The 25661-nt window shown below is 37.6% G+C and overlaps 8 protein-coding genes and 1 long non-coding RNA gene across 13 annotated transcripts; 6 read left to right on the top strand and 3 right to left on the bottom strand.

The window, feature by feature from the left end:
• Positions 1-76: 76 nt before the first annotated feature.
• On the top strand, positions 77-3020 carry LOC149702239 (epoxide hydrolase 4-like). The gene is made up of 6 exons (XM_089866023.1): positions 77-1102; positions 1379-1503; positions 1594-1706; positions 1765-1942; positions 2018-2169; positions 2665-3020. The coding sequence occupies exons 1-6, from the start codon at positions 920-922 to the stop codon at positions 2934-2936; spliced, it is 1023 nt and encodes a 340-aa protein (XP_089722149.1). The 5' UTR covers positions 77-919; the 3' UTR covers positions 2937-3020.
• Positions 3021-3699: 679 nt separating this feature from the next.
• Positions 3700-9213, top strand: crp (transcription factor cropped). Its single transcript, XM_089866017.1, has 5 exons — positions 3700-4320; positions 5655-5820; positions 5900-6137; positions 6212-6474; positions 6555-9213. Exons 1-5 carry the CDS (start codon positions 4232-4234, stop codon positions 7356-7358), a joined length of 1560 nt encoding a protein of 519 aa, XP_089722143.1. The 5' UTR covers positions 3700-4231; the 3' UTR covers positions 7359-9213.
• Positions 9214-9310: 97 nt separating this feature from the next.
• spict (magnesium transporter spict) lies at positions 9311-11556 on the bottom strand. The gene is made up of 5 exons (XM_089866020.1): positions 11193-11556; positions 10899-10955; positions 10750-10840; positions 10504-10664; positions 9311-10244 (listed from the first exon to the last, which is right to left on the bottom strand). Exons 1-5 carry the CDS (start codon positions 11341-11343, stop codon positions 9559-9561), a joined length of 1146 nt encoding a protein of 381 aa, XP_089722146.1. The 5' UTR covers positions 11344-11556; the 3' UTR covers positions 9311-9558.
• Positions 11557-11661: 105 nt separating this feature from the next.
• On the top strand, positions 11662-15960 carry LOC149702236 (uncharacterized). 2 transcript variants are annotated; one of them, XM_089866018.1, is made up of 11 exons: positions 11662-12724; positions 12833-12913; positions 12971-13010; positions 13070-13146; positions 13266-13332; positions 13416-13577; positions 13642-13813; positions 13877-14097; positions 14155-14453; positions 14533-15646; positions 15707-15960. In XM_089866018.1, exons 2-10 carry the CDS (start codon positions 12840-12842, stop codon positions 14750-14752), a joined length of 1332 nt encoding a protein of 443 aa, XP_089722144.1. In that variant the 5' UTR covers positions 11662-12724; positions 12833-12839; the 3' UTR covers positions 14753-15646; positions 15707-15960. The 2 variants fall into 2 exon arrangements, with proteins under 2 accessions (XP_089722144.1, XP_089722145.1); XM_089866019.1 differs by having other exon boundaries at positions 11662-12913.
• A 60-nt stretch (positions 15961-16020) lies between these two features.
• LOC149702235 (uncharacterized) lies at positions 16021-18182 on the top strand. Of its 2 annotated transcripts, XM_089866022.1 has the most exons (4): positions 16021-16353; positions 16427-16619; positions 16683-17202; positions 17271-18182. In XM_089866022.1, exons 1-4 carry the CDS (start codon positions 16291-16293, stop codon positions 17488-17490), a joined length of 996 nt encoding a protein of 331 aa, XP_089722148.1. In that variant the 5' UTR covers positions 16021-16290; the 3' UTR covers positions 17491-18182. The 2 variants fall into 2 exon arrangements, with proteins under 2 accessions (XP_089722148.1, XP_089722147.1); XM_089866021.1 differs by having other exon boundaries at positions 16427-17202.
• Positions 17957-19204, top strand: LOC149702234 (cytochrome P450 4d10-like). Its single transcript, XM_089867087.1, has 5 exons — positions 17957-18161; positions 18238-18505; positions 18570-18757; positions 18819-18888; positions 18955-19204. The coding sequence occupies exons 1-5, from the start codon at positions 17957-17959 to the stop codon at positions 19202-19204; spliced, it is 981 nt and encodes a 326-aa protein (XP_089723213.1).
• On the top strand, positions 18346-20243 carry LOC149702233 (cytochrome P450 4V2-like). The gene is made up of 6 exons (XM_089866016.1): positions 18346-18888; positions 18955-19320; positions 19387-19560; positions 19627-19693; positions 19763-19945; positions 20005-20243. Exons 2-6 carry the CDS (start codon positions 19255-19257, stop codon positions 20160-20162), a joined length of 648 nt encoding a protein of 215 aa, XP_089722142.1. The 5' UTR covers positions 18346-18888; positions 18955-19254; the 3' UTR covers positions 20163-20243.
• A 7-nt stretch (positions 20244-20250) lies between these two features.
• Positions 20251-22515, bottom strand: LOC149702232 (putative glutamate receptor). Its single transcript, XM_089866015.1, has 8 exons — positions 22354-22515; positions 22143-22246; positions 21969-22059; positions 21747-21911; positions 21534-21681; positions 21249-21463; positions 20900-21180; positions 20251-20842 (listed from the first exon to the last, which is right to left on the bottom strand). Exons 1-8 carry the CDS (start codon positions 22381-22383, stop codon positions 20590-20592), a joined length of 1287 nt encoding a protein of 428 aa, XP_089722141.1. The 5' UTR covers positions 22384-22515; the 3' UTR covers positions 20251-20589.
• Positions 22516-22726: 211 nt separating this feature from the next.
• On the bottom strand, positions 22727-24707 carry LOC149702231 (uncharacterized). 3 transcript variants are annotated; one of them, XR_016381653.1, is made up of 4 exons: positions 24379-24707; positions 24068-24316; positions 23601-23925; positions 22727-23485 (listed from the first exon to the last, which is right to left on the bottom strand). It is a non-coding gene; the product is annotated as an uncharacterized LOC149702231 (long non-coding RNA). The 3 variants fall into 3 exon arrangements; XR_016381654.1 differs by having other exon boundaries at positions 23803-23925; XR_016381652.1 differs by having other exon boundaries at positions 22727-23925.
• Between the last annotated feature and the right edge of the window lie 954 nt (positions 24708-25661).

Here is a 25661-nt window from a genome sequence, read left to right as displayed (position 1 = left end):
GCTTCATAAATAAATTACACGCCAGGTGGTGACAGAAAAAAAAGGAATTAGTGATTACAATAAATTAGTTCAAACACAATACGTCCGATTGTACCAAAGACATTACGCTACTCCTACCATGGACATCGCAATACGAACACGGTTGTTAACGAGTTCTTTATCTTGTCATAGAGTAAAAGGATTTACAGTTAATTCCATCTACCTTTTGAATAAGATACTAAATTCATCGTAGATCAATCATTTAGCTTTATCAGTCCCAAAATCTTCATAGAAAGTTGAAATTTCCTTCAATCGTACATACATTTTGCACGCGAGTTTACTAATACTAGTGAAAAATCTCTCCAAAAATAAAATCAAGGACAACATTAAATGGCTTTCACGAGTTCTATATAATATCATTTGGTTCCCGCATGTGGTCTTTAACAACCTAATTTAACAGAGTAGGGGTGCGACGTAGGTAAATTAAAAGGTGCAAAAACATCTACAGCGCTTTGCCCGATTTTCGAATAATTTCATCTACTTTTATGTATTTCCTGCCCTTAATTTTGGTATATAGTAAACGTTCAATTCGGTCTCCAGTTTTATATACTCCTATACTTGATTCACTCTTTGATCGTAGATGTATGTATTTACGAACATGATTATTGCTATCTGATATCTAGTCAAATTAATATAATCGAGTAGTAACAGTTTCAAAAATAGATTTTTTTCCCTTACGAGTGACTCTATTGAAAAAGCGTACACAACCTTGAGAATTTTATCACGAAATTTATCAGCTTCCCCTTTGGACTTTAGATAATAGCGGGTAATCACGATACAAAAAACCATCGTCAATTCTCAAGTTGAAAACTTGGCTTCTCGGAGGTCGCCACGCTTTAAAAGAGACAGATCATAGAAATATTCATTTAGATTTTAAAACATGGTTTCTGCAGTCGTAAAGATTTTCCTCTCGTATTTTTACGGGTTTGTAATATTAATTTCTACCGTGATTCGAATGTTCAAAGTTGGTCGAAGTAAATATTTTTATAAGAAAGAACGGACTGTTCCACCGGCTTGTTTGACCGACCCCGCCCTTGGTCAACACGGATACTTGAACTTGCCGGTATAGTGCCTAGTTGTATTACGGAACCCCTCGATATCCAATCTTAAAATGGACAGAAATTTTCATTGAAAAACCCCCGTTTTGTATGAACGTTTCTGACCATTTTAAAATTGGATTTTAGTCGACTAGCTAACGGTTGCAATCTCAAAAGGTATATATTTTCCTATTGAAAAGTCTATTTTCTCTATGGTTAAGTAGGAACCTTACGAGATGGCGATTAAATTAGTGATTAAAATGACGCCTACAAAATAATAATCATATCAAAATAATGTATAGAATGCCAAGATTCATTACGTCATAAATGGGAATCCAAATAACCCTTTAATGTTACTTATTCACGGATTTCCCGACTTTTGGTACTCTTGGAAGCATCAACTTAAGGAGTTTTGCAGGCAATACTGGTACGGGTCAATATACAAGATAGGGATCGTACATAAGAAATTAGTGACGTCATATATAAACCGGAAGGATTATTTTAATACCCTTTATAGTGTCGTTGCAATTGACCTAAGGGGATACGGTGATTCCGAAAGGAAACCCAATTTAGAAGATTACAAAATGGCGGAAATAGTGGAAGACTTGCGTGAAGTCATAAAGTGCTTTGGTAAGTATAACGAGTGACCCGTCGCTCCTATCAAATAAGTAAATCCTTGGTTTTTCAGCTAAAAACCCTTCCGGAAGTGCCATCGTCATTTCACACGATTGGGGTGGTTTCCTATCGTACCAGCTGGCCGCCAAATACCCGCAATTAGTCAGTCACTTAATAGTAGCCAACGCTCCTCATCCGAAAGCTTTCGCCAAAACTATCCAATCGTCGTGGAAACAATTCCTTATGTCATGGTATCTCTATTTCCTCAACACGTGATTTAGCGTTCATTTAAAGAAATTAAAATGGCGGAATACTTTTCAAAAAAGGTACACGTTTTATTTCCAATTGCCAAGAATGCCCGAAATGACCCTGCAATCCGAAGATTTGGCATTCTTCAACAAGCTATTCAGAAACAAACAAAAGCAAATGTTAACCGAGGAAGAATTGGAAGCTTATAAATACGTTTATTCAAAACCCGGTAAAACAACTTTTAAAAGCGAGAAAATAAATAGAAGCGACGCGAGGAATAAGAGGAATTCCGGTGTCGCTTCTAGTTTTTCAGCATTTGACTTCGTTCGCGCAACCATGCTCTCTTAAAGCGATTTACAATGTGTTATGTAAGGGGGGGGGCTTATCTTCGGAATTTCGTTTCACGCAGACGACAGAAAGTCACGTGACATTGCCCAATCACTACTCCAGGAAATAGTAACGCTATTACTTCAAAATATAGTTCTTAATACGCCCCCTAAAAACGCGTTGTACGTCATTTTAAAAGGATAATCGGTTCCGGAAAGAGTCACTTGAAACGCTTAGAAGTTTGATAGATGGCGCGATTTACTTAGGAAACCAATGGTGATCTTATTCTTATCTTCTTGTTGTTGTTGTTGTCCCCAAACAAGTTAAAGATAAGGGACTCTTTCCAGCACCATTAGTCTCTTTATTTATTTTAACATATCAATCAAACAATCAATAGGTGCCTTGACTCACGCTCTAAATTATTATCGAGCCAATCTCGGAGCTTCAGCGTCACAATCAAGAACTGAACCGTACCGAATTCAATGTCCCATGATGTTACTTTGGGGGGACAAGGACATAGCGCTGTCCCTTTTGTCGGCCACGCAATCTGCCATGTACGTTGACAAGTTTAATTTAAGAATTCTGAGGGGCGCCTCTCATTGGTGTCAATTGGATGCCCCAACCGAATTTAATGCCCGAGTTTGGGAATTTCTAAATAAAGAAGCATAAATGCAGTCGTTGTGATATTAAATATTTTGTACTTTTATCTATATTGTTTATAAAATAAAAATATTAAAAAAAAAACAAATGCGCTCGCATGTGGTCTTTAAAAATCAAACTGAAAAGCCCCGTTCACATTACCGATTTTGAAAACAGTCAATAAGTTTTTCAAGGTAATAGTTGCTATTTTACAATGACTATTATATCTCTACCACTGGCACGTTTTCATATTCAAAAATAATCTACACAGACAATGTGTCAAAATGATTTGTAAGTATATACGGAGTATGAACACGACTAAATGTCCCGCCAAATACTGAAGACACGTGGCGGAGAGACACCTTTTTAAAGGGCAGCCGCACCTTCCCGATTTGACTGCTTTTATCTCTATGAGACGATATAGTGAAACGCCAACTCCTATTTTATAAGTTACAAAATATTTACACATAAATTATTAAACTTGTTTAAAAAAAGGCTAGGTGTATAATACTTGACACAGTAAAGAGGAAGTTTAATATCATTGGTTAAGTTAGATTATTATCACAAAAGAAATGTTGTAATAAGAGAAACTATATAGCATGCTCCCGGCTACTTCCCGCCAATATTGATTGACTAACATCATTGGCTTTTTTCTCTTAGTAAAAAGCTAGGTCACATGATGACGTCCCGCTTTCGGAATTCCAGACGTAGTAGTCTACTATGGAGAATCTGGACCATGACATAATTTACCATTTAATTATAAGGTTTTCAAACCTTAGAGGCCGAATGTTTTTAGCCAGAATCAAGGAACAATACTAATATTTAACTTATATACTCGAATTTACTCCTGGAATGCTTGAAATACGATTTTTAAGGAGTTTTAAATTCCAGACTACACAAATTCTCCCAACCATTTCAATAGACAGCTGGTGCGCGAGGCTTTTCCCGCGCCTAACCATCCCCGACAGCTGATCCACGGAATGCCGACAAATATCCCTCCGCTAAAGGATATAGTTCGTCTTGTAACGTTCGATTATCAATAAAGTACCACTTTACACTTTACTAACTAGTAATAAACTTATTAAATAAGAGTAAACTTAATATAATATGTCATTTTCTTCGGCTAAAAGCGTTTAAAAGTAGGAAAAAATCGGCGCGGACGTTTTTCGATTTTGGCCCGATTGTGGTTTCCCGCCAAACGCAGCCATTTACTGAATCGGTGTGTACGGTTTTACGGCAAGTTTTGAAATATTTGGATATTCGTCGAAAAATAAGCTTTAACAGGATTATTTTTGCGGATAAAATCGCGCGGGACGGCTTCGAAAATGTCGGTGTATAATCGGAGCAGTGAAAAACGTCGAATTTACCACGAGTTTCGCCGGCAAGAAGAAGAAGTTATCGGCAGTTTGTGCAGGTAAGGCTTAAGGAGGCGGCCTGAGGGAGATTGCGTTGTACTCTGTAGGGTAGAGGGAGCGCGTTGTATTTTCGCCGGCCCTGCCTTTCCTCTCTGCTCTCGCGCCAGCCGACGCCGCCGCGTGTTCCCGTCCCGTCGCTCTACGCCCATTTAACTCAGGCGCTCTCGCCTAGTACTCCTCCGTCCAGTCCTACAATTTTTCGGATTTTGACCCTAATAAGGCTTAACGAAAATATTCTCCTACACCAAGCTGGCTTATTATTAGCCCCTGACAAAACCTTTAGAATTGGATTCTATTAAATTTGGATAAGAAATGAGCGTGTTTATGGGGGTTTCGAGTCGGATTATTCGCCACTATAATTTGGTTCGATGGCGGCCACTCGAGATTGTACTAAATGGAATCCATTACGAAACGCGGCACGCCAACGGTTTTCTTATGGGAAACGTGGCTGATGCCGGAAAATATAGCCTTAACAAGCCATTTTTAAGCCTTGGCTTTTAAAAAATTTAATTCAATGAGAGATTCGAGGCCGGACTCCCCTCTCCCCAACGTAACATTCCTCGAATTCATTTCGTATCAACGTTAATTGTAGCAATAAGCCTTGCCTTCTAAAATTTAATTAAATCGAATGATTCTAATCTAGGCCAACTCTCCAACTTCGCATTCTTTAAATTCCTATCAACATTAATTGTAGATTTTATATAGAGTGCTGTCAGTTGTGACCTCAGATCCAAGGTTAAACGTCACGAGTCTGCCTTTAGCAATGGGCGGCCATGACAGTTACCGTTTTTTCTTTATGGGAAAACAGCATGGGTGACGTCACACCCGCGCTTCTGACAGCACTCTATATTAAAATATTTCTGCAAGTATAAATAGAATGATTTAGAGAATGAGTAAATAAAGAATTCAACCAAATTATGTAACATTAAAAACAATCATATGATCGCTATTTCGTAATCAAAACAATACGCCCTGACATGTGGGAAAACAGAATTCCGCGGCGACATATAAATACTGACGACTATTTAATATGTTAATTAATTAAACACATTAATAGTTTCCTTCAAACTATGAAATTCAAAAATAAAATTTTTTTAAAACCAATAAGTAAACCTATAACGTCACAAAACACGAGTCCATAGTCTCACACTAACACTGCGCCCACGGAATTAACAAGCCTATTGATTTAAAGGACACATGCAATCCAAGATTTAATAAAAACATACCCAATAAAACAATTATTTTACTTATTTACGCTGTTTATTCCCCAATCATTTTCCGCGTCTCAAAAATTGTTAGACGCCTTCCGTAATGTTAAATGAACTTAATTTAGATTGGGTAGTCGCCCAAGTTCGCCTAAGAGTCAACTGGAGCAAGAAAAGCGCATAAGGCGAGAGATCGCCAATAGCAACGAACGCAGACGTATGCAAAGTATCAACGCGGGTTTTCAATCTTTGAGAACTTTGCTTCCTCATCACGAAGGCGAAAAACTTAGCAAAGTACGCTTCGTAAATAAATAACGCGTAAACTCCTTTTAGGAGACGTATTGAGCCCCTTTTTTAACGCGGCGTCTTTCAGGCGGCTATTTTGCAACATACATCCGAGTTCATTTACCAACTGGAACAGGAGAAGACGCGACTCCTAACGCAGAATTGTCACCTAAAGAGACTCCTCAACCATCAATTGAACCCCGACAGCGATGCCAGCAGTCTCGACTCCCCCTTACCCAAAAGAAAAAAGCCCGAAAACGCGGCTAACAATCACGGCGCAACATCTACGGATTTTGAGGTTAAGAAGCATTGGAAGGCTCAAGCAGGTTCGTGGATTGAACGGACATACGCGCGTGTCCGAGCTGTTGGAATAGGTTATAACCTTTCAAGGTTTTTATAGAATCGTCGGACGAAGGAATTGGTAATATGAGTCCATCTGGTAAAGAACCAACAATGGAGGATTTACGGAGAGAGTTATTGGAGTTGAGGGTCCAACTGGATCGCGAGAGACGACTGAGAATGGTTCTTGAAGATCAAAACCACAGTCTCCAAGAGCAATCCAAGATTACATCGGGAGAGACGCTCCTTTCAAATAATAAAAGCCAAATGGAAATCGCCTATCCCTACCTAACAACAACAACAACAACAACAACTGGGGAAGAGGTAACGCGACGCGACTCGCGTATCTCTTTCGTGTAAGTTCACCTTCTAACTTTGTTCCCGATTTGCTTATTTTTCCTTAGGCGTTCCTTAAGGAAGCCGAATCGGCAGATCTACTCCAAGACGCTCTTCAAGATCACGATGACGTAAAAGAGGAGGAGGAAATGACTCAAAACGATAATGTCGAATACAAATGCATTTCTCTAATAACAACAACATCGGTGGACGAAATCCCCGAAGATTTATCCTCTTCGACACCCAAAACGATTATCGTTACAAACTCGGTGGTAAACAACATGGGCGAAGAATACGAAATTGAACAAGAATGTCCCATGAATACACCTTGCATTAGTATCCCGTCTCCGACGCACTCATCACCTTCCGATTCCCCCATGATACCCTTAAACAACAACGTCAATATCATACATAACGGGGAAATAATCAGCTCGGAGATTTCCATCTCGAGTTTAGCGTCGTCGAATAACGTTTTAACGGTGTCCCCGCAGCAGCAACAACAACAACAAGCGACGTCGATGCACGTAGTCAGCCAACAACAGCCGCGTCTCTATCACGCCAGCACGTCGCGACAAAATCTGGAAACCATCGTCGAGGCCATCAGGCATTTGGAAGGCGATCACCTTTTCCGCGACGACCCCAAACCCGACGTCGTTTTAACGGAGATGGAAAACGAACGCTCCAACAACGTCTTATCGCGTGACGTCACGAGAGACGCCGCCGTCGCTTCTCACGAACAAGCGTCTAATGGTAACTTAGAGAGCGTCGTCGCTCTTCAAAACGGAGGCCACGAATACGTAAGAAAACAAATAATTCATACGATGAGTGGAAATTCGACGCGACCCGGTGTTATCGTCTCGAATCATACATAGTTACGTGGCGGTGCGTCATAAATGGCAATTTAGAAATAAGAGAGATCCAAATAATGTAGGGGGGCCTAATTTGTTTTGTACGTTTTTTACTTTCTAACTACAAACAAAATAAAATTAAAACATTAATTAACGAACACACAGAATTCAAAGTAGGAAACGAAGTGACTGATTGCCGCCGCCTTATTAGATCCGCGTACAGTTTTTCATCATGTCGCGCGATGTACTTTCTTTTCTTCAAAGTTGCTATTGTCTTGTACGAACCTTCTTTCTTTCTTTCTTTCTTTCTTTAAGAAAACAAAGAATTTTAGCAAACTCTTTTCTTCGAGAAAAGGGACCGTGGGACAAACGACGATCTTCGGAGAGGGGGTCGGTCAGCCCCTTTAAGCTTAGCCGCTTAAGAACAAGGGCCGTTAGAGACATTTAAAAGGGTTTGCTAATCTTATCTTACAACGAAATCCAACACGTTGTTGTTGTTATTTTCTAAAACGTAAAGAACTAAACGATAAACAATTAACACTTCTTCATTCCACATTTTCATAACGTACATCAAAAGAAATATAATTAAATTAAAAAACCATAATTAAAAGCGAAAGATGGTCGAGGTCATCGTCGTCGTCGTCGGACTGAGTTGGTTGTGGTTTCGGTTCCTGTTTCATTGATTTTACTATGACTTTTCTTTAACCACATTAAAAAGAATGTGTTTTTAATTCAGATCGTAATCGTAACGTAACATAAAAGAGACCTATATATTTCTTCCATCCTTTTTCATATCAAACGTTTCAAACTTAAGCATTTAAACTAAACGAAACTAAAACTGTGCGTGAGTGTTTATATGGACTAAAAAAAAACATAAACATAAGCATTACATTACATAGTGTTCGGAACCGTAAAAAAAAAAAACAAATGGTTCGAGAAACGAAACTTTTTGTAATAATAACTTTGGCGTACGTAGTTGTTTATTCGGTTTTTTTTTTTTATAATTTAATTTCCCTTAAGGAAAGGTTTTTGTGATAATTTATGACTCTCGTTTTGTTTAGTCATGAAGTTCATTATTACATTGTAAATATCATTTAACCCCCCCTCCCCCAATCTCCCTGCCCCCCGCATTCATTAAATTTCATTTTATATGTACAGCTTTTTCGTTAATTAAAAGGGAAAATGAAGTCTATAAAGTAAATAAAACCTAACCGTTTACCGATCGAATATCATTAGCAAATTATATCTTCAGCATCACGTGACCTCCCGTAATGACATAACGCACCCTGAGTACCGCTTTGAAAACTTAGAAGAAGCTTAGTGACGTCATTAGAATCATCGAAAAGTGTAGATTTGGCGGCGACTTCATTATCCCTTCTTAATTAATTATATAATTAATTAATTAATTAATTAATAATTACGGACCAGTTGCCAATGTTACATTAGTTCCTAAGGTTTTTGGTGAGTTCCAATCAATCGATCAGTTTTCGTATGATAAATTTCAAAGGAGATAAAAATTTATCGAACTTTTTAAAATAATGATATAATAATTGACCATTAATATGTTAAAAGAGTTTTATAACGTAATTTTAATGCCTCTGTTTTCGTTATTAATTATTATTATTACCGTTTTTACAAAATAAAACTAAGTAGAACTTAATTATCTTAAATCATGAGTTTTCAAGTTTTAACGCCCAACAATGCGATTAAGTTTCCCCCTAACACACACACACAGAGAGAAAAACACTAATTACGATTATTACGCTTTAAACCTTGCCATAGTTAATTAATATTTTGTGTTTTTTATTATTATTGAATGTAAAGCTATCCTGAAAAAATATGGTATAGTAATTAAAATACAGTATGGTTTACAGTTGAATTCCTCGTCTTTTCTTCATTGACAATTGCATATAACTTGTTCTTCAGTGATTGCCAACACATTCCGAACGATTTTTCGAACAAAAATTGTCCAGACAAACATTGAATCATACGTTTTTATTTGTAGAAAAATGTTACATTTCTTATTTACAGTTTTAATTAATTCGGTATAAAACTAATTAACAATTGTGGTCGGAGATCGTCTCCAATTAACTACTGACGCAATTGGATTTGTTCTTAAGTTAATTCTCGTACTTGTTCGACTAAAAACCTTTCAGATACGTTTCTTTTTGACTAGGGCTCGACAATAACGAACAAGTAAGTGACACCTACTGATCTGATCAGATCAGTAGGATATGTAACTCATAGAATGACTGGCTTCTTCGTTAGAACTTGGCCTTAACGAATTTAAACCCGTTCTAAACGTGCCGCTGTTTTCGCGGCTATGAGAATGTAACAATCTGGTTTCGACCGTACACGCGTCCCCGGATTGTTCACGCTCCTCTATAATGGGTTCCGTTTTAGATTCAACTTTTTGGAACAACGTTTGTAGATTGTTCAACGATATATCCCAATCCTTGAAGGCGTTTAAAAGAAAAATGGCGCAGATGACGGTAATAAAGCCGGCCAAGTTACCCATGACGTCTTCAGCGCCCATATTCCCCCATTCTTTAAACAATACCGCGGACGCGACTATGACGAATGTAGTGAAAAAGACGTAGTATATCGGGGTCACCACCGAAGTATTGAAACTATCCAAGGCTTTGTTTAAATAGTTCATTTGAACTCCGATACATAAAATGATCGAAAAGATGATGAACCAAGTTAACCAATTGGAAAACTCGTTTCGTTCACCGCTAAACGTTTCTCTTAAGGCCAGACCTAAACCTTTGCAACCCATGACGGATAACGAACCAATCACGGAGCATATTATTACGTATATTAATACGTTAGTACCGCCGTATTTTGGGGCGTAGAAGATAATCATAACCAGGCTGACTGTCACCACGAAAAATACGTAGATGATGAAGCCTTCAATTAAAAATTACCAAACCATTAAAAACTGCGCGAAAAACAAGTCAGCAGTGCATTAATGGTACAAAAGCTCCCCAACAATAGGTACAAAAGGGGTTCCCGCACTTACACTACGGTAATGCAATGAAATTAAATTAACACATTACGATGAATCTCTCACAAAACTTAAATATTACTATGATAAGCAATGAAGTGTTACAGTTATGTTAAATGAACAAATACAACTTGAAAGATCTGCCTATTAAATTAAACGTACCTGGTTCTTTCATCATTGTTCCCATTTGTTCTATGCTATCAACAGTCCCTTCTTTCGGTGCGTGTAGAACAATAACAGTCGCGCCTAAGACGCATAACAAACATCCAATTTTTCCTAAAAGATTTAAGCGTTCACCTAAAAAGTACGATGACAGTATGGCGCTGAATGTAATGAGAAAGTTAAGAAATGTTATAATGACCAGAACGTGTCATATGTTTTGGTATCAGGAGAAAGTTTCAGAAGTACCTAACAAGTACACTAAGTGCTCCAAGGGGAGTCACGAGGGAAGCCGGTGCGAAGGCATAGGCGGCAAAGTTTGCGGCCTCGCCAACAGTCACTTTGAATAAAAGATGAATAAATTCACCCATGAAGACAGATGTTACGTATAAACTTACTAGATAACATCCCAGCCCACCATATCCATTCTTTAAGATAACCATAGCCACCAGACCCTATCGAAATGAAAATGATAAAATGTTCAACCCTGTAATGTTAATTCATTTCTAGCTAAGACTAAGACGGTGCTTTGCGTTAATGACCTCGTAATACAATAGAAAGGTCAAATGCTATGGGCCAACTAATATGGCAGGCACCCACCCCTTAGAACCCAAAAAGGACAGGGTTTCAACTGAAAAACCAGTTGACCTACAACCTTAAACTGATTGAAGAATATTAATTAGCGATCTTACCAGCTCTAGTTTGTCCTTGTTTGCTGATTTTCAAAAGCCCTTTCTTTTTGACGATGAAACTTGCGCCAATAAACAAACAAGAACTAACTGCCAAAGATAGTCCAATGTAAAAGTGGGTTATGGCTTCTGGACTAGCGTTTGAATCAATCATGGTTCAAAATTAAATTAGGCTAATAATTCTAGAAAATAAAACCTGAGACGCAAAGGGCTATCACGTATAAAGCTTAATCATAACTGATTAAAATGGATTACGACTTGAAAAACTTGCGATAACGCTAAGCATCAATCACATCGAAACGATAACAATGGCCGCGGTACTCCGATTTCCGTCCGAAAGCTGAAATATTTGAGCAGACAGTATCAGGGCATCGTCTGCTTATGTTTCAAGAGCTGAAATGGAGTATTTAAACCTACTGTAGTCGAAATATGGAGCAAAATTGCCGATATTATCTGATATTATGTTAACAATTATTATTATAATTATTAAAATCTTTGATTATAATGGTCATAATTAAGAATTATTTCTTGATAGTGATACCTCGAGGTGTTAATGAATATATTGGATCATTCTCGCGTATTTTCTTTTCCTGAAACTAATTCCACATTTTATCTAATATTTTTGAGAATCAGCAATCCACTGCCTTTGGCAGTATTAGGCACTATGGGATGATTAGATTAAGTGGTCGACCCTGAAGTTAACTGTTATATTTTGTAGATATGATCATTTTCTCAATTTATAGCATTTTTGTAGAACAGTCATCTTGTCAAAAACTTTAAAAACAGAGCTCTGAAGAATACCGTACTTTCGCGGTTCTTCAATATTTTAAACAATTTTAAACGACATACACTAAATAAAACATGGTAACTCATAGAGAATTACTCAAATACCATGTACCCGTTTTGATTGAATAAAATAAAGTTAATACTAATGGTATAAGTTATTCGAAAAAATCCATCAACTTAGCATCCATGGATCAATATCCCTTTGAATGCATTTTTAGCCCTAAGTAGGGAAACTGGTACCCTACATTTCTCGATCAATTTGGTTACATTACTAACTTACTAAATGTCTTTTATAGAAATCAACAAACCAGTACGCGTGCACAGGGTCTCTCCATTCACGACAGGACTGAAGTTGGAATGATTCTCGTGCACACGCGTGTTCTTACAACTTCGCTTCGCTTCTTCGTTACGGTCCAGTTGAGTTAAAAAGTCTCTGAATTTAATTAAGCCCACACGGTATAGGGTTTGCCGTTTTTATTATTTTGATCACGCTATAGACCTAAATATAAAGAACAAATAGAAAGCGTCACTGGACAGAGAATATTAATCAGTCTTCACCGTGTGCTGGTACTCGAATAAACTCCCCACACTCGCGTCAAGTTGACGACAATTAAAGGATACGATATAAACATCATCTTGGCACCGTAAAGGTTCCTCGTAACGCTTCCTGGCATAAGTTTTACCGTCTTTTCCAAATGTATCGTTGATCAATAAAGTCGAGAGTCACTTCGGGTCTTGACGACATAAAGGTATAACTTAAGAAGCTTGGTTCTATTAAAAACTTCAAGATTGTTTTAGCATCATTCGCAGCGTAGGGAGAAGATATACTTATATTCTAGAAATATATTGAATTTTAGATCAGCCATGAATTGCGGCAATGTCTTTGGGGCAAACATCGTTAAACTTAATAACAGCGAAGATCGCTTCTTCAAATACAAGTATTAAAATTTAATTCGATTAAGTTTGAAGCTATTGCTAAAGAAATACTTTTTCAGAGCGGCGAAGGGCGTGAGTGTTCCCATTCTAGTGTGCGAGGTAATTTAAAATCACGTAACTTTAAACGAGATATTTAAGAGTGAAAACTTGCCAATTAGGAGATGCTATCTCAAGACTCCATGGTGCAGTTGTTGAAGTTAATGGACGAGATTTACGTCAAAGTGTTTAACATAAAGTAAGGAGTTGATATTAAGGACTATGAATAGTTGAAAACAGCACGCGTGACGCGCGTGATTCTAGAGACGCGTTTTGCGTACGCGAGCTTCTGATAATTCTGATAAAATAAATGCCCAGGTTCGAGTACGTTGAAATACCTTACCATGAACTGACTACAAATGTTAGCTCCGTCGTACAAATCCAGGTAAAATTGGACGAATACACTTAAAGGATTTCATAATTACCGTCCAATTCACGAGTAAGACGAACTTTAATCGCGTACTATAGGATAGGTTTGCCGTACTATTTCCCGTGGAGCTTTCGGACATTGCCAAGGACACCTTTTGGTACCATACACCGGCGTTCTTTACCTCGGAACTAATCTTAATAACGGGACCACCGACTGAAGTTGGAAAATATTCCATGTCCTTCTTGACCCTCGACAACACGGTACCAGACCAAACGAGCGACGTATCCTCGCGTAAAACATTCTAAAGATAATTGGTTTTTTCAGGTTTCATGTCTGCTTCTATTGTGTATCGTCGCTCTGCCACTCTTGGCCGGGCTTTCCGAATTCGTTACGAACAGTGGTCAGGAAAGACGACAAAGGAAAACTTCTATTGGTCGAAAAGTTCGAAATTATTTGAGTTTTTCGTGGGATTTTGTTGGCGTATTTTTTTACGAGCGTAAGTACTCCCCTTTCGTGACTCTTGACTTTCAAGACGAATGTCTTTCAAATGACGTTTCAGCCTTTCTACGGGTTCCAAAATGCCTTTCATGGAGGATCACCGTCGGTTCGTGGTTGATAGCCATTTTAATCATATCAATATTCATGGGATCCGCCTTGAAAACGGAGCTGTACTCGACCGAACATATCTTGATCGACAATCTAGAAAGTTTCAGCAAATACACCCAGGCAAAAATTACATTTAGCCGTAGCGATAACGCCGCCGGGTACTTCAAAGAATGGGTAAGGCGAAAGGTTTCTTCGTTAGAGTATTCTGATTTTGTAATCGCGGTACAATAGGAAAATTCCATCATGGATAGTCAACCGGAATTGTCGTTGGCTTCGAGAGTTGAATATTTGGGTTTCTTTGAGGCCTTAGACATTGATCTTTATCGGAGATTCTTTTTGGGAATGGCAGGAGGCTTAATATCAGAGTTGTACCTCAAAAATCTTCTGCCAGTTCTTCTGAAAGCCGACGCTGACTCGAGAAATTTAGTCTTTTACTTCAACGCGGAGCTGATCAGAAATCAGCTATTCGTCTTTCCTTTCAGTAGAGAATTGAAAAGTTGCCCCGAGCTGATTGAGCAGATAGATCTTATGTAAGAAAGACGCGGCTCCCTGTTTGAATTGCAATTTGAACAGTGTTTAAAACTGATCTATTTAACTTTGCTTTTTTAGAACGTACGTGACCACCGAGACGCGTGTCTTGGATTATTTCTTTATGAAAAACAATTTCTACATTTCGAGAGTTGTTTGGCAAAAACCACTGAAAACTCATTCAGCCATGACAATCAACGAAGCGTACGGGGCATTCTTGATATTTGCCTACGGTTTGGCAATTGCCATAGCCACCTTCATCTTTGAAGTTATTATCAAATTAATCTCTACCTACCACTAAACACTAAATTCTTTGTTAAATCCTGATTAACTTCGTCGCTTCTATAAATATTATTATTTAGCGAGTTAATGGTATAGAAGCGCCGTTATCGTATAACACTTTTTTATGTCGAAACGTGATGAACTATTCGAAACTGTACTTTGGGAATGCATTCAAGTATTTTACTTTTTTTCGAAAGTAAGGTTCTGAACAATTCTTAACGAAACATAGCTCGCTAAAAGTGACGCTACCATATCGATTGATTTTACGAAGGTTAACAATTGTTTTATGTAATATTGTACCTAGAATAAAAAAAAATTAAAACCCGCAATTCAAATAATGAAAACACGTTCCTTTTTTAAACATTTTAAGTGTTTACCTCTCGATATATTTACAAACGTAAACACTACATTTAGATGCTGGCCTATATAGAATAATTGACTACCTGAAAGACGTTTCAAGTTAACATTTCCATTATAATGATAAAATCTAGGTTGGCTTGACTTTACAAGTAAAGTCGTTTAAAGTTAACACGCGAGCCAAAATGTTCAGGGCAATGTATAAATCCAACGATAATAATTTTATCCAACGAAATGTAGCTTTCACGTGAACTTTATCGCCATCGTAAGTTTATGCGAGGTAAACGGTTTATATTTTCCTTAAAGACTTCCTGAAATCAAATTCGTGTCCCTCGAAAGACTTCCTGGTAACAATCGTGCTTCGACGACGGACGAGTCATGGATTGCGGAAATTTATATGGGATGAATTTGACCAAAGTTAAAAACCGCGAAAATAATTTCTATAAATACAAGTAATATCCCGATTGATTATAGAGGAATCGAATTCAAAATTGATTGGATACTTTTTTGTTTCAGAGCCGCGGAATGCGTCAGTGTTCCCATTGTAGTATGCGAGGTAACTTGAAAATCAGTGAACGAATTACAGTTGAATAATAAAAAATAAATTTTCCGTTAGGAACTTATAGCCCAAGAATCACTAGTGCAGTTGTTCAAGCTAATGGATGAGTTTTACCTTAAAGTGTTCAATATAAAGTAAGATATTTAAAATGATTATCGAAAATTATGGTCTTAAGAGTCTGTGATAATAAAAAACTGAATAACTGGACATTTATTATTGAAAACCCAGCTTGAAATACGTTCCTATGTCTTACGGTGATCTGACTGAACACGGAACCTCCATCCGACAAATTCAGGTGAAAATTTTAATAAAAAACACTTATATGACCAAGGTGAATTTCACAATTTCCATCTAATTTGGTGAAACGGCAGCGGAGCAGTGTAAAGAGGTTGTCGGTTCAGTTTGTCCAGTTGATAGGTTAGGTCGCGAGGGTTAGGTTAGGTTAAACATTCATTTCACGGGTTGCACTCGGAATGGAAACCCTTTGGAATGATGGTAAATGATCATGATGCCGTGAGAGAATTTGTTTTTTGTTACTTTAGAATATTTCGGGGATAATATTTCCAGTGGAGCTCTCGGACATCGCGAAGGACGATTTTTGGTACCATTCACCGCTGTTCATAACCTCGGAGCTCATCTTAATGACTGGACCGCCGACTGAAGTTCAGAAATATTCCATGTCCTTCTTAACCCTCGATAGTACTGTACGAGTCTAAAAGAGTGTCGTGTCCTGTGGAGATACTCCACCGTTTGACGGAAGATGATTGTATTTTTTAGGTTTTATGCTTGCTTCTATTGTGCATCGTCGCTCTGCCGCTCTTGGCCGGGCTTTCCGAATTCGTTACGAGCAATGGTCAAGGAAAACGTAGAAGGAAAACACCTATTCGTCGAAGGAAAACACCTCTTCGACGAAGGCTTGGAAATTACTTAAATCTTTCGTGGAATTTCGTTGTCATTTTTTTCTACGAGCGTAAGTACTCGTCTTTCGTGTCTCTTGACTTTCAAGACAAATGTCTTTCAAATGACGTTTCAGCCTTTTATCGGGTTCTGAAATGCCTTTCATGGAGGATCACCATCGGTTCGTGGTTGGTAGCCATTTTAATCATATCGATATTCATGGGATCCGCCTTGAAAACGGAGCTGTACTCGACCGAACACATCTTGATTGATAGTCTAGAAAGTTTCAGCAAATACACCCAGGCAAAAATTCGATTTAGCCGTACCGATAACGCAGCGGGCTTTTTTGAAGAATGGGAAAAGTCCATGGTGGAAAGTCAACCTGAATTGTCTTTGGCTTCGAGATTTGAATATTCGGAGTTAGCAGACGCCTTAGACGGTGATAAATATAAGGAAATCTTTTTTGGGAAAACTGGAGTCCTCATACCGAAATTTTACCTCGACGTTCTCATGCCAATTCTTCTGGAAGCCGACGCTGATTTGAGAAAGTTATCTTTTTACTTCAATGCAAAGCGAATCAAAAATTTGCTTTTCGTCTTTCCTGTCAGTAAAGAATTGAAAGGATGCCCCGAGTTTATCGAACAAATGAATCTCGGGTAAGGATTAATGCGAAGCTTCGGTTTGGATCGTTCAATGAGCCTTGAAAATTATTCTCTGTTTTTAGAATGTACGTGTCCACCGAAACAAAGTACTTGGAATACCTGTATTTCAAAAACAATTTCTACATGTCGAGAATTGTATGGAAAAAGCCGACGAAGAGTCTTTCTGCCATGACCATCAACGAAACCTACGGGGTATTCTTGATATTTGCCTACGGTTTGGGAATCTCCACAGCCGTTTTCATCTCTGAAGTTATTATCAAATTTTTCACTACCTACCACTAAACACTAAATTCTTTGTCAAACCCTTATCAACTTAGAAACTTCTATGAAAAAATACTATTTAGCGGGTTAATTGTACGAGCGCACTGTTACCATAACACTTTTTTTGATGTCGAAGCGCAATGAGCTATTTGAAACTGTACTTTGTGAATTCATTTCCGTATTTATTTTTGGTTGTGTAAAAATGATTAGTTATTTGCGAATAAAATTTTCTGTGATGCCTCATAAACGAGTTAATTGATAACGCAGAGTGCCAACTAGGCGAAATTAAATTGCGTATTGGAATAATAAAGATAATTGTCTTTTCGCACTTTGGATTATTATACGAATTATTCTTCGAACTTTAATCACTTCTTGTTATAATTATAAGTCGCAAGGTTCAACTACCATCAGCGGCTTGTTTTTAGTTAATTCTATCCTTGGGTAAAACCTTCATTCGAGCGGAATTGAGACCCCAAAGGGCTCAGAAATGACAAAACAAGGCATTCTTCGAGAAATCAAACTATTTTTAGCGAGACTCTTCGAAACCTTATTAATTTGGTGTTTTAAAAGTGTCCCCAAAAATGAGACAAACACGTTTTCTTCAATACCATCGTTCGGACCGTCTTACTTAAGCATTCCTCAGGCTCTAAGTGCCTTAAAGATCTTCTTAAATGGGAATCGCGTGACTGTTAGTGAGTTTTAACTACAACTGGGCTAACAAGCCAAATGGAAATAAACGATAATGGTTTTATGTTAAACCTCTCATAGACGCGTTGGAAGTGTTGAAAGGCATGCCTTGTTTGGGGAACGGCTGCGGAATCATCCGCTTCAATATGCTGGGCATGACTAACGTATCTCTATCAAAGGTGTCAACCGTCAATGTAGGAAACGTTGTACTAAATCTCGACGTCTTAGAAAAGGAATCACGAAAAATAAATAATAATTTTCAGGAATTGCTACGTAGCAAGGAAAATGTTGTAAAGTCCATTTCTTATTACTTTGTGAAGCCGTGGCTTCGAGAAGGTTTAATAACAAGGTCCCTCCATTATTTACAATAAAAATCTAGGTAATTGAACGGCGCCTTTTCCCACTAATTTCAGGGAAAAAACTTTATGGAGACTTCGAAGAAAACGTCTGCAACCGACAATGCACCCAAAAATAATCGAGTCGTATTTGCCAATTTTCGACCAAAATTCCCGGATTTTAGTAGAAAAACTGAAACGTTGCCAAGGTCAAGAAGTCGATATCATAAAAGTGATGAGCTTCCTAACTCTTGACGTGATTTGCGGTAAAAAGCAAGAAACGGGGGTGAATAGGACCATGGGTCAATAATCAGGCGTGTGTTTCAGAGAGTATCATGGGTGTGAAAGTTGGTTGCCAAGAGAACGAGGACAGTGTCTATTTCAAAAGTATTCACACGTAAGACTATGAAAATTAAAGAAACTGAAATCTCGGGGTATTAATCGGCTCAAAAACACGAATTAGATTGACTTCGTGCACTATTGAACGACTATATACACCGTGGTATTGGCCAAATTGGCTTTTTAAGATGTTCCCTCGAGGCAAAGAGTACTTCGAAGCTCTCGATTACGCCAGAAATTTCACTGGAAATGTATCAGAATATTCTAGTACATATTTACGGCGAGGCCTTAAAATTTTTCATCGCAGGTTATTAACGAAAGAAAACAACTTTTACTGTCATCTTTGGAAACCGATGGGAATGAAAACGAATTAGAGACGAAAAAACATCGCCAGTCCTTTCTGGATCTGGTTTTGGAATTGCACATGAACGATGACAAAGGATTTCAACTCGACGATGTTCAAGACGAAGTTGAAGGCTTTCTATTCGGAGTTTGTGGTTTTAGTTCCAACATTCTTTATTATCTTAGTCGTAACAATTAATGGTCTTTCGTGCAGGGACACGATACCTCCGCTCAGGTCCTGAGTTGGACTTTATACTTACTTGGATTGGATTCCGAAATTCAAGCTAAAGTACACCAAGAACTGGATGATATTTGCGGAAGTGATCCTAGCACTTCAATTACTTTGGAGGACACGAAGAAACTAGTTTACTTGGAATGCGCCATCAAAGTAATCTCTGACAACATACTCTTCAACACCACGACGACGTACCAATTGACAATTTTTGCTTGACAGGAAGCTGCGAGACTTTACCCACCAGTTCCTTCAGTATCTAGAGTACTGGATGAAGACCTCTCCATAGGTCTTACTGATACATTTGAGCTTTGGCATATGGAATTAACCATTCTTTTGCACATTTACGACGTTGCAGATGGTGTTGTCATTCCGAAAGGGACCACTTGCAATATCGTAATCGACCAAATCCACCGAGACCCAGACGTTTACCCTGACCCTGAGAGATACGTACCAGAACGTTTTCTACCGAATAAAGATCAACAACTCTTCGATCCGTACGCTTTTCTTACATTCTCAGCGGGACCACGAGGTTGTCCGGGTAAAGTAACATCCCCTATCTTACTTTGTTTATGTTAGTAATAATTTTGTAAAACATAGGGCCTAAATTCGCCATGTTGGAAATGAAGGCGGTCCTCAGTAACATCTTGAGGCATTTCACGGTTCGTACTTCGCTTCCCAGAGATAAAATTGTATTGCAACAGATCGTCATACAAACTCCCGTTAAAACTCTACCACTTGTTTTCAGTTCCCGTTAGTAACAATGAATTACACTGTAACAGTGTTAAGTTTTTAAAGTTTTCTTAATGGTATACTGTTTAAAGAGATCTTTAATTAACGAGTATTTACGTGTAATAAATATAGAAACAACGTCTTGAATTTTAAAATAAATAAATAAATGTCTATTTTAAAAAGTAATTCCTCTGACTTACTTTAAATATTATTTGTGAACTTGAAATACAAGGAATCCATCAAAGAGATAGTGCTGCATTATGGACTTAAACGTGGAGTGGATGAACACTTTCACCTTACTATCTATCTATCTATTCTATCTAATCCATTCGCATTATCTATCTTAATGTTTTTCACTTAATGCCTGGTAAACGATGATTGTAACTCAAAAGTGAAATGAATTATTAAGACATCCCACAATAATGAGACAATTATATTTCAATAATTATCTAATTACTGTTCGGTGCGACGTGCTTCTACGCGTGAAGTGTGCCTCTTATTTAAAAAGATGTATAATTCCACAGAAAGGGTTATGACTGAAAGAGCGAAGCAGACGAAGTAGAGAAATGTGGCGAAATTCAGTCTTCCAATTGAGATGATTATCGTGTTGACCGATGACGAGGCACCGGCCATGCAAAGCGATGATTTTATCTCCATTTGACGAAGATAACGCTTCAATTGCACCGATGAAGCGTACAATAGAAACCTACCCGTGACGCGTAATTGACTTTGGGCATACTTAATCGGAATTAAAATGACTTACATTTTATCTAACTTTGCGGTGATTTCCGTTGAGAGATTCTTGTTTATCGGGAACAAAACTGGATGATACGAAATGGCGTTTTTGCTGAATAAGAAATCATCTTCCTGACACTTTATAATCGAAATCAGGAACATTAAGGGAATGACGTCAAATATTTGAACAGCTTTTCCATTGGCTACGTCATCCATCGTTTCCTGATTAAAAACTCCTTCGATTCCGAGAGCGCCATTATGTTTTAAAATCATTTGGTACAATTTCTTGTTAACTGCCAAATCAGATTGCTGCAATGAGACGCGAAAGATATATACAACGCGTGCTGGGAAGTCGAATTCGAGTCATAATACATTACCTTGAAGAGAGTTTCGTAATAAGTTCCTTTAAAGACGATCGGACGTAACTTTGGTTGTTTAACCACATCCTCGAATGTGTCAGTCGTTTGAAACTTAACGACGGACGAGGACGCTTTCAAATTTCCAACGTAAGATTCGCGAACTACGAATATGCCGATAAACCAAGTGGCTAGAAGAACGTTTCCCACTCTGGTTTTAGGAGATAGATTAAATTCTGAAATCAGAACGTTGGAGCGCGTTTAATACGACCATCTAAGTCCCAATATTTAAATTTTATCTTGTACCTTCAGAGCATAACAATCCTACGAAGCCGAGAAAAGCAGATAAATAATGTTCCCTGAAACGTCCGGGATAATTCCACTTGGTTTTATACGTCAGTACGGTATATACGAAAGACACGGCTAGCAACGTTAACCAAAGCCCAGCCCAAACCTAAAATTTCCATTCGGTATATAGGTAGGCTAGGTCTAATATTCATTTATTTAGTCTTTCATTACTTCATTTTCAAAGGCGGTAATGATATATCGACCGTCTACAGTAGGTTTAATCTTTCTGGCTCCTGACAATATGGTAGTGTACGTGTAATAAATTGGACTTAGAAAATTAACCGCTTTCAAGTGCTGCGTTGTTGGAAACGTGGGCAGAACTACAACGTCAATCTCCTGCAAAATCTTTTATAAGAAAAGAATCCGAATTTATGCCTAATTTTTTTCATTTACACTTCTTTGCGTCATTCCCATCAGACCATTCCAAGACCCATTTCCGGTTTCAACTCCGCAAAGGCCGTCGACTGACGTAACGATAGTCGTACTAAATTTAAATTACAAAAGAGGTATTTAAACACTAGATTGACACGTGATACGAGAGAGAGAAGAAACTCGTTCAAAACTAACTTGAATTCTCTGATAAAATAATCGTAGATATCCTTCAAGAGCATAATGAAATCTCCGTTTCTAACCACGGTTTTACCATTTGTGTAGAACCACCATGGTTGAAACTGACGAGTAGTAATAAGGTAACAATATATCATAAACTATTAATTTCAATCTGTACCTTTGACTGGCAATCAATAAAGAAACTTTAAGTTTATAAAGATTTACATACGTCTAAAACTCCAAGGCGAATGGAATGCATTTTCTTTTTTGGACCTGTAGGTGAAAAAGACGACACCTTATACAAAACGCGCTTCAACACGCACCATCATTAAGAAACTCATTGCGTAATTTCATAAAACTTTCGCTTTAAAATGGAAAAGGTCATATTAACGGCTAAAAGCCAATGTGCCACCTATTTTTTTTTCAACTAGATATTAGGCGCAAATCAATTGTAATACACTCACTATGGACTAAGGTTAAATTTTTTTCGTGGAATTGAAATATAAATATAATTCTAATTAAATTTACTCAAAAAAAACCCCGATATTCGACCGAGAAATATTTGGACTTTCGGGGTTAGTACGTGTGAACGTTGTAATTTAACTGAAATACGAAAGACTGACGCTAGAATCAAGTAAAAAAAAGATAATAGAGAAAGACCTTCACAGTGGTATATGATTATTTGAAACACGAGGCTCAGTAAACAAACACGACAATAGTTTTTGATCGATGAATTATTAAACAAGAGTTCTCGCGAGAACTAGTCCTAAAGATAGAAACTTTCAAAATTTTCTTAATATTCACGAGTGGCCAAACTTGTAAGTCGATTTTACGTGCTCATTAAATAAAGTGACAACGCATATTCATTTAGTTTGTAGAAACTTTTCCAATCAACGGTGTAAACCATAAGTCACGCAGTTGGACTATCTGGAGCCTGACTAGGCAGCGCGTACTTCTAGAATCTTGTTTGCGTGTAGAATTTTCCTCAGCAAAAATAAAATAAGATACGACGAAAGGGTTCTGTTATTAAATATTCTATTATTAAAATGGTCGTAAACTGTTTGGACCATAGCGTCACGGGGAAACACGATTCAAAACGGGCTCTTAATTATCTGTAGAAATTCGATTCCACCGTCAGCGTGGTTTTCATTACTGTAATGTAAACTCAGAGATCTTTTAATTCCCATAGTGGGATATGAAAACCGTACTCTTTGTAAACACAAAATGTATAAGTTAGTTTAGGCGAAAGAACAGTTTTTCAAATTGCGTAATATTCTTTATTGTTTAATCCCTTCATTGGATTATTAATCGTCGCAGTCAAATTTTTCCGGAAACTTTCCGTAGACAGTCTGGTAGCAATTCTGAAACCAAAAGTAATTAACGCTCTCGTTAGACTTATCCTCTGAAACTTTTCACTTAAAGTACTAGAATCTGAAACACTTCACTCAAACACGGTGGATAAAAACCATTCGATACCATTTAATAATCAGGTGGTGCAATGGTCGTTTCGTCAAAATATTTCGCGGTTAGTGCTTAGCTACATTTATGGCGCGATCCAAGATGCAATGACTGACAATAATTCAGTCTTTACAGTGAAATTTCATATCCTTTAGCGTTCGAAAAGGGCACCCCAAGATAGTACAAAAATATACATAATTGAGGAAAACCTATTCCTTACCAATACGTCATAATTAACGTCATCAACAGCGTACAATTTGGCACTGCAGCCCGTTGTATTGCAATCGACTTTCGTGGCGTAAAAATCGATTAAACAATCGAAGAGGGGAAACGATTCCTTCCACTATCAATAAAAATTGAATTATGATTCTTACCCAGTCATTAAATAAATGATAAATCGAGTTTTCCATAGAGGCAACTGTTTATTTATACCCGACTTTGACCCACTGTCGGTTGATTAGAATATATTTAAAATACATCCATACCGGTTCATGCGTTCCTTGATGAACACCATCGTGAAGGGAACAGATAGTATCTCTGGCTTCGGTCAAGTTAGTCATCGTAAAGGTCAAGTTCAGATGATGACCGCAACTCTCTAGTCCGTCGTATAGCTACAAAATTAATTAGCCTTCGTTACTAATTATGTATGCTTAGAATACCAACCTTATATTTGCTAGTTTGAGCGCAAGCTATGAATTGTTTGGCTTGGGCATCGGTACCATCGCTATAACCGTCTTAAAACAAAAATATATATGAAAAATACAATTATTTGAAATAAATAGGTAGTTAAACTTACGGCAAACATTATGGGTTGTCCGTCTTAAACTTTCGGAAGCGGGACAGGGATCGTTACTATGTCCATGATGATGATGGTGTTGGTGGTGATGGTGATCACCGTGATGTCCTAAAATACTCCAAACCCCGACAAGGGTAAAAACTAAACACTGTGCTAGAAACATGTCGCGCTGTAGTTGTCAACAGTATGACTCTTATCCAAGCTGCTTTTTACCTTTTATTCAATTCCTGCTCGATTCTCTTACAACCTTAAATTAAATACTGTCAGCGGATGTTTGTTTGCTCGATGTATTGTAAAATAATTTATACGACGATTGTTAGAAATAAAATTCATTTGGTAAGACTGTCATAATGTCAGTGTAAAACTGTTTCTCTCTACTATAGTATAGTTGTTATAGCCTACAATTACTATAGCCTTACACTTTATTGTGCAATAAAATTCATTAGTAAGGTTGTCAAAAATATTTTATATACGACTGACTTTACAATAGCAGTTTATGACATTACCCTTTCAAACGAACTGGGTTTTCCCCCTCGTATTTGTAGCGGAGCTCAGGTGGATATGGAATTATTTTAATTATAATATCACACCTGCCTTTGAAATTTGTCATTAATTTTTTTCATTAAATATCTAAAACGGAATAATTACGAATAATTTTGGGAGAAATTGTTAATTGATTTTTTCATTAGATTAATATTTAATCGTTTTGGAAAATCTATAAAGAGTTTCCAGAAATACATTTAGGGTATATGGAATAAAAATAAATGTGTTGCAACTTAAAGTCAGATAAAAAAGCCGGATTTTGTCCAAGAAAGATATATATCATAGGGATAGATGAAAAGGATTTCTCTTTTCCTCTTCATTCGTGACACACTAAAACGTACGGCGCCCGGCTTTATAGAAAGATGTCTTTGAAACGATCAGGGGGGTTAAGTCTTTTGAGACTTTAGAAGTTAATAGAACCGGACCGTGTAAAAGTCTAAGAAATGAAAGCGAAAATACAGAAATTGGCTTTGGATTTCGGAGATTCTGCGGGAGTTTTGGGCGAATTTTATTTTGGGCTTCTATAGTAAAAAGGGTCTCCGTTTCAAATGGCTTCAGCACGCCATAATCCTATAAAAGCATTCGATGAAAAAAGGGAATTTTAAAAGATAACCGTGCAGGTTTTGATTCCACATCTATTTCTTGTAGGTTACGAGGTAATAATTACGTGTGGTAATGTAGGCTTTAAACTTCTTAGCATATCCCATAGTAACTTATTTCTTCTCTAGGTCAAGTCTTTT

This window comes from Phalangium opilio, unplaced genomic scaffold, assembly GCF_054372755.1.
Source record: "Phalangium opilio isolate 3A_F unplaced genomic scaffold, DU_Popi_V2 ptg000017l_1, whole genome shotgun sequence".
In the NCBI taxonomy this organism is placed as follows: Eukaryota; Metazoa; Arthropoda; class Arachnida; order Opiliones; family Phalangiidae; genus Phalangium; species Phalangium opilio.
The sequence above is the reverse complement of the archived record's forward strand: the minus strand, read 5'-3'. Positions and strand labels throughout refer to the sequence as shown.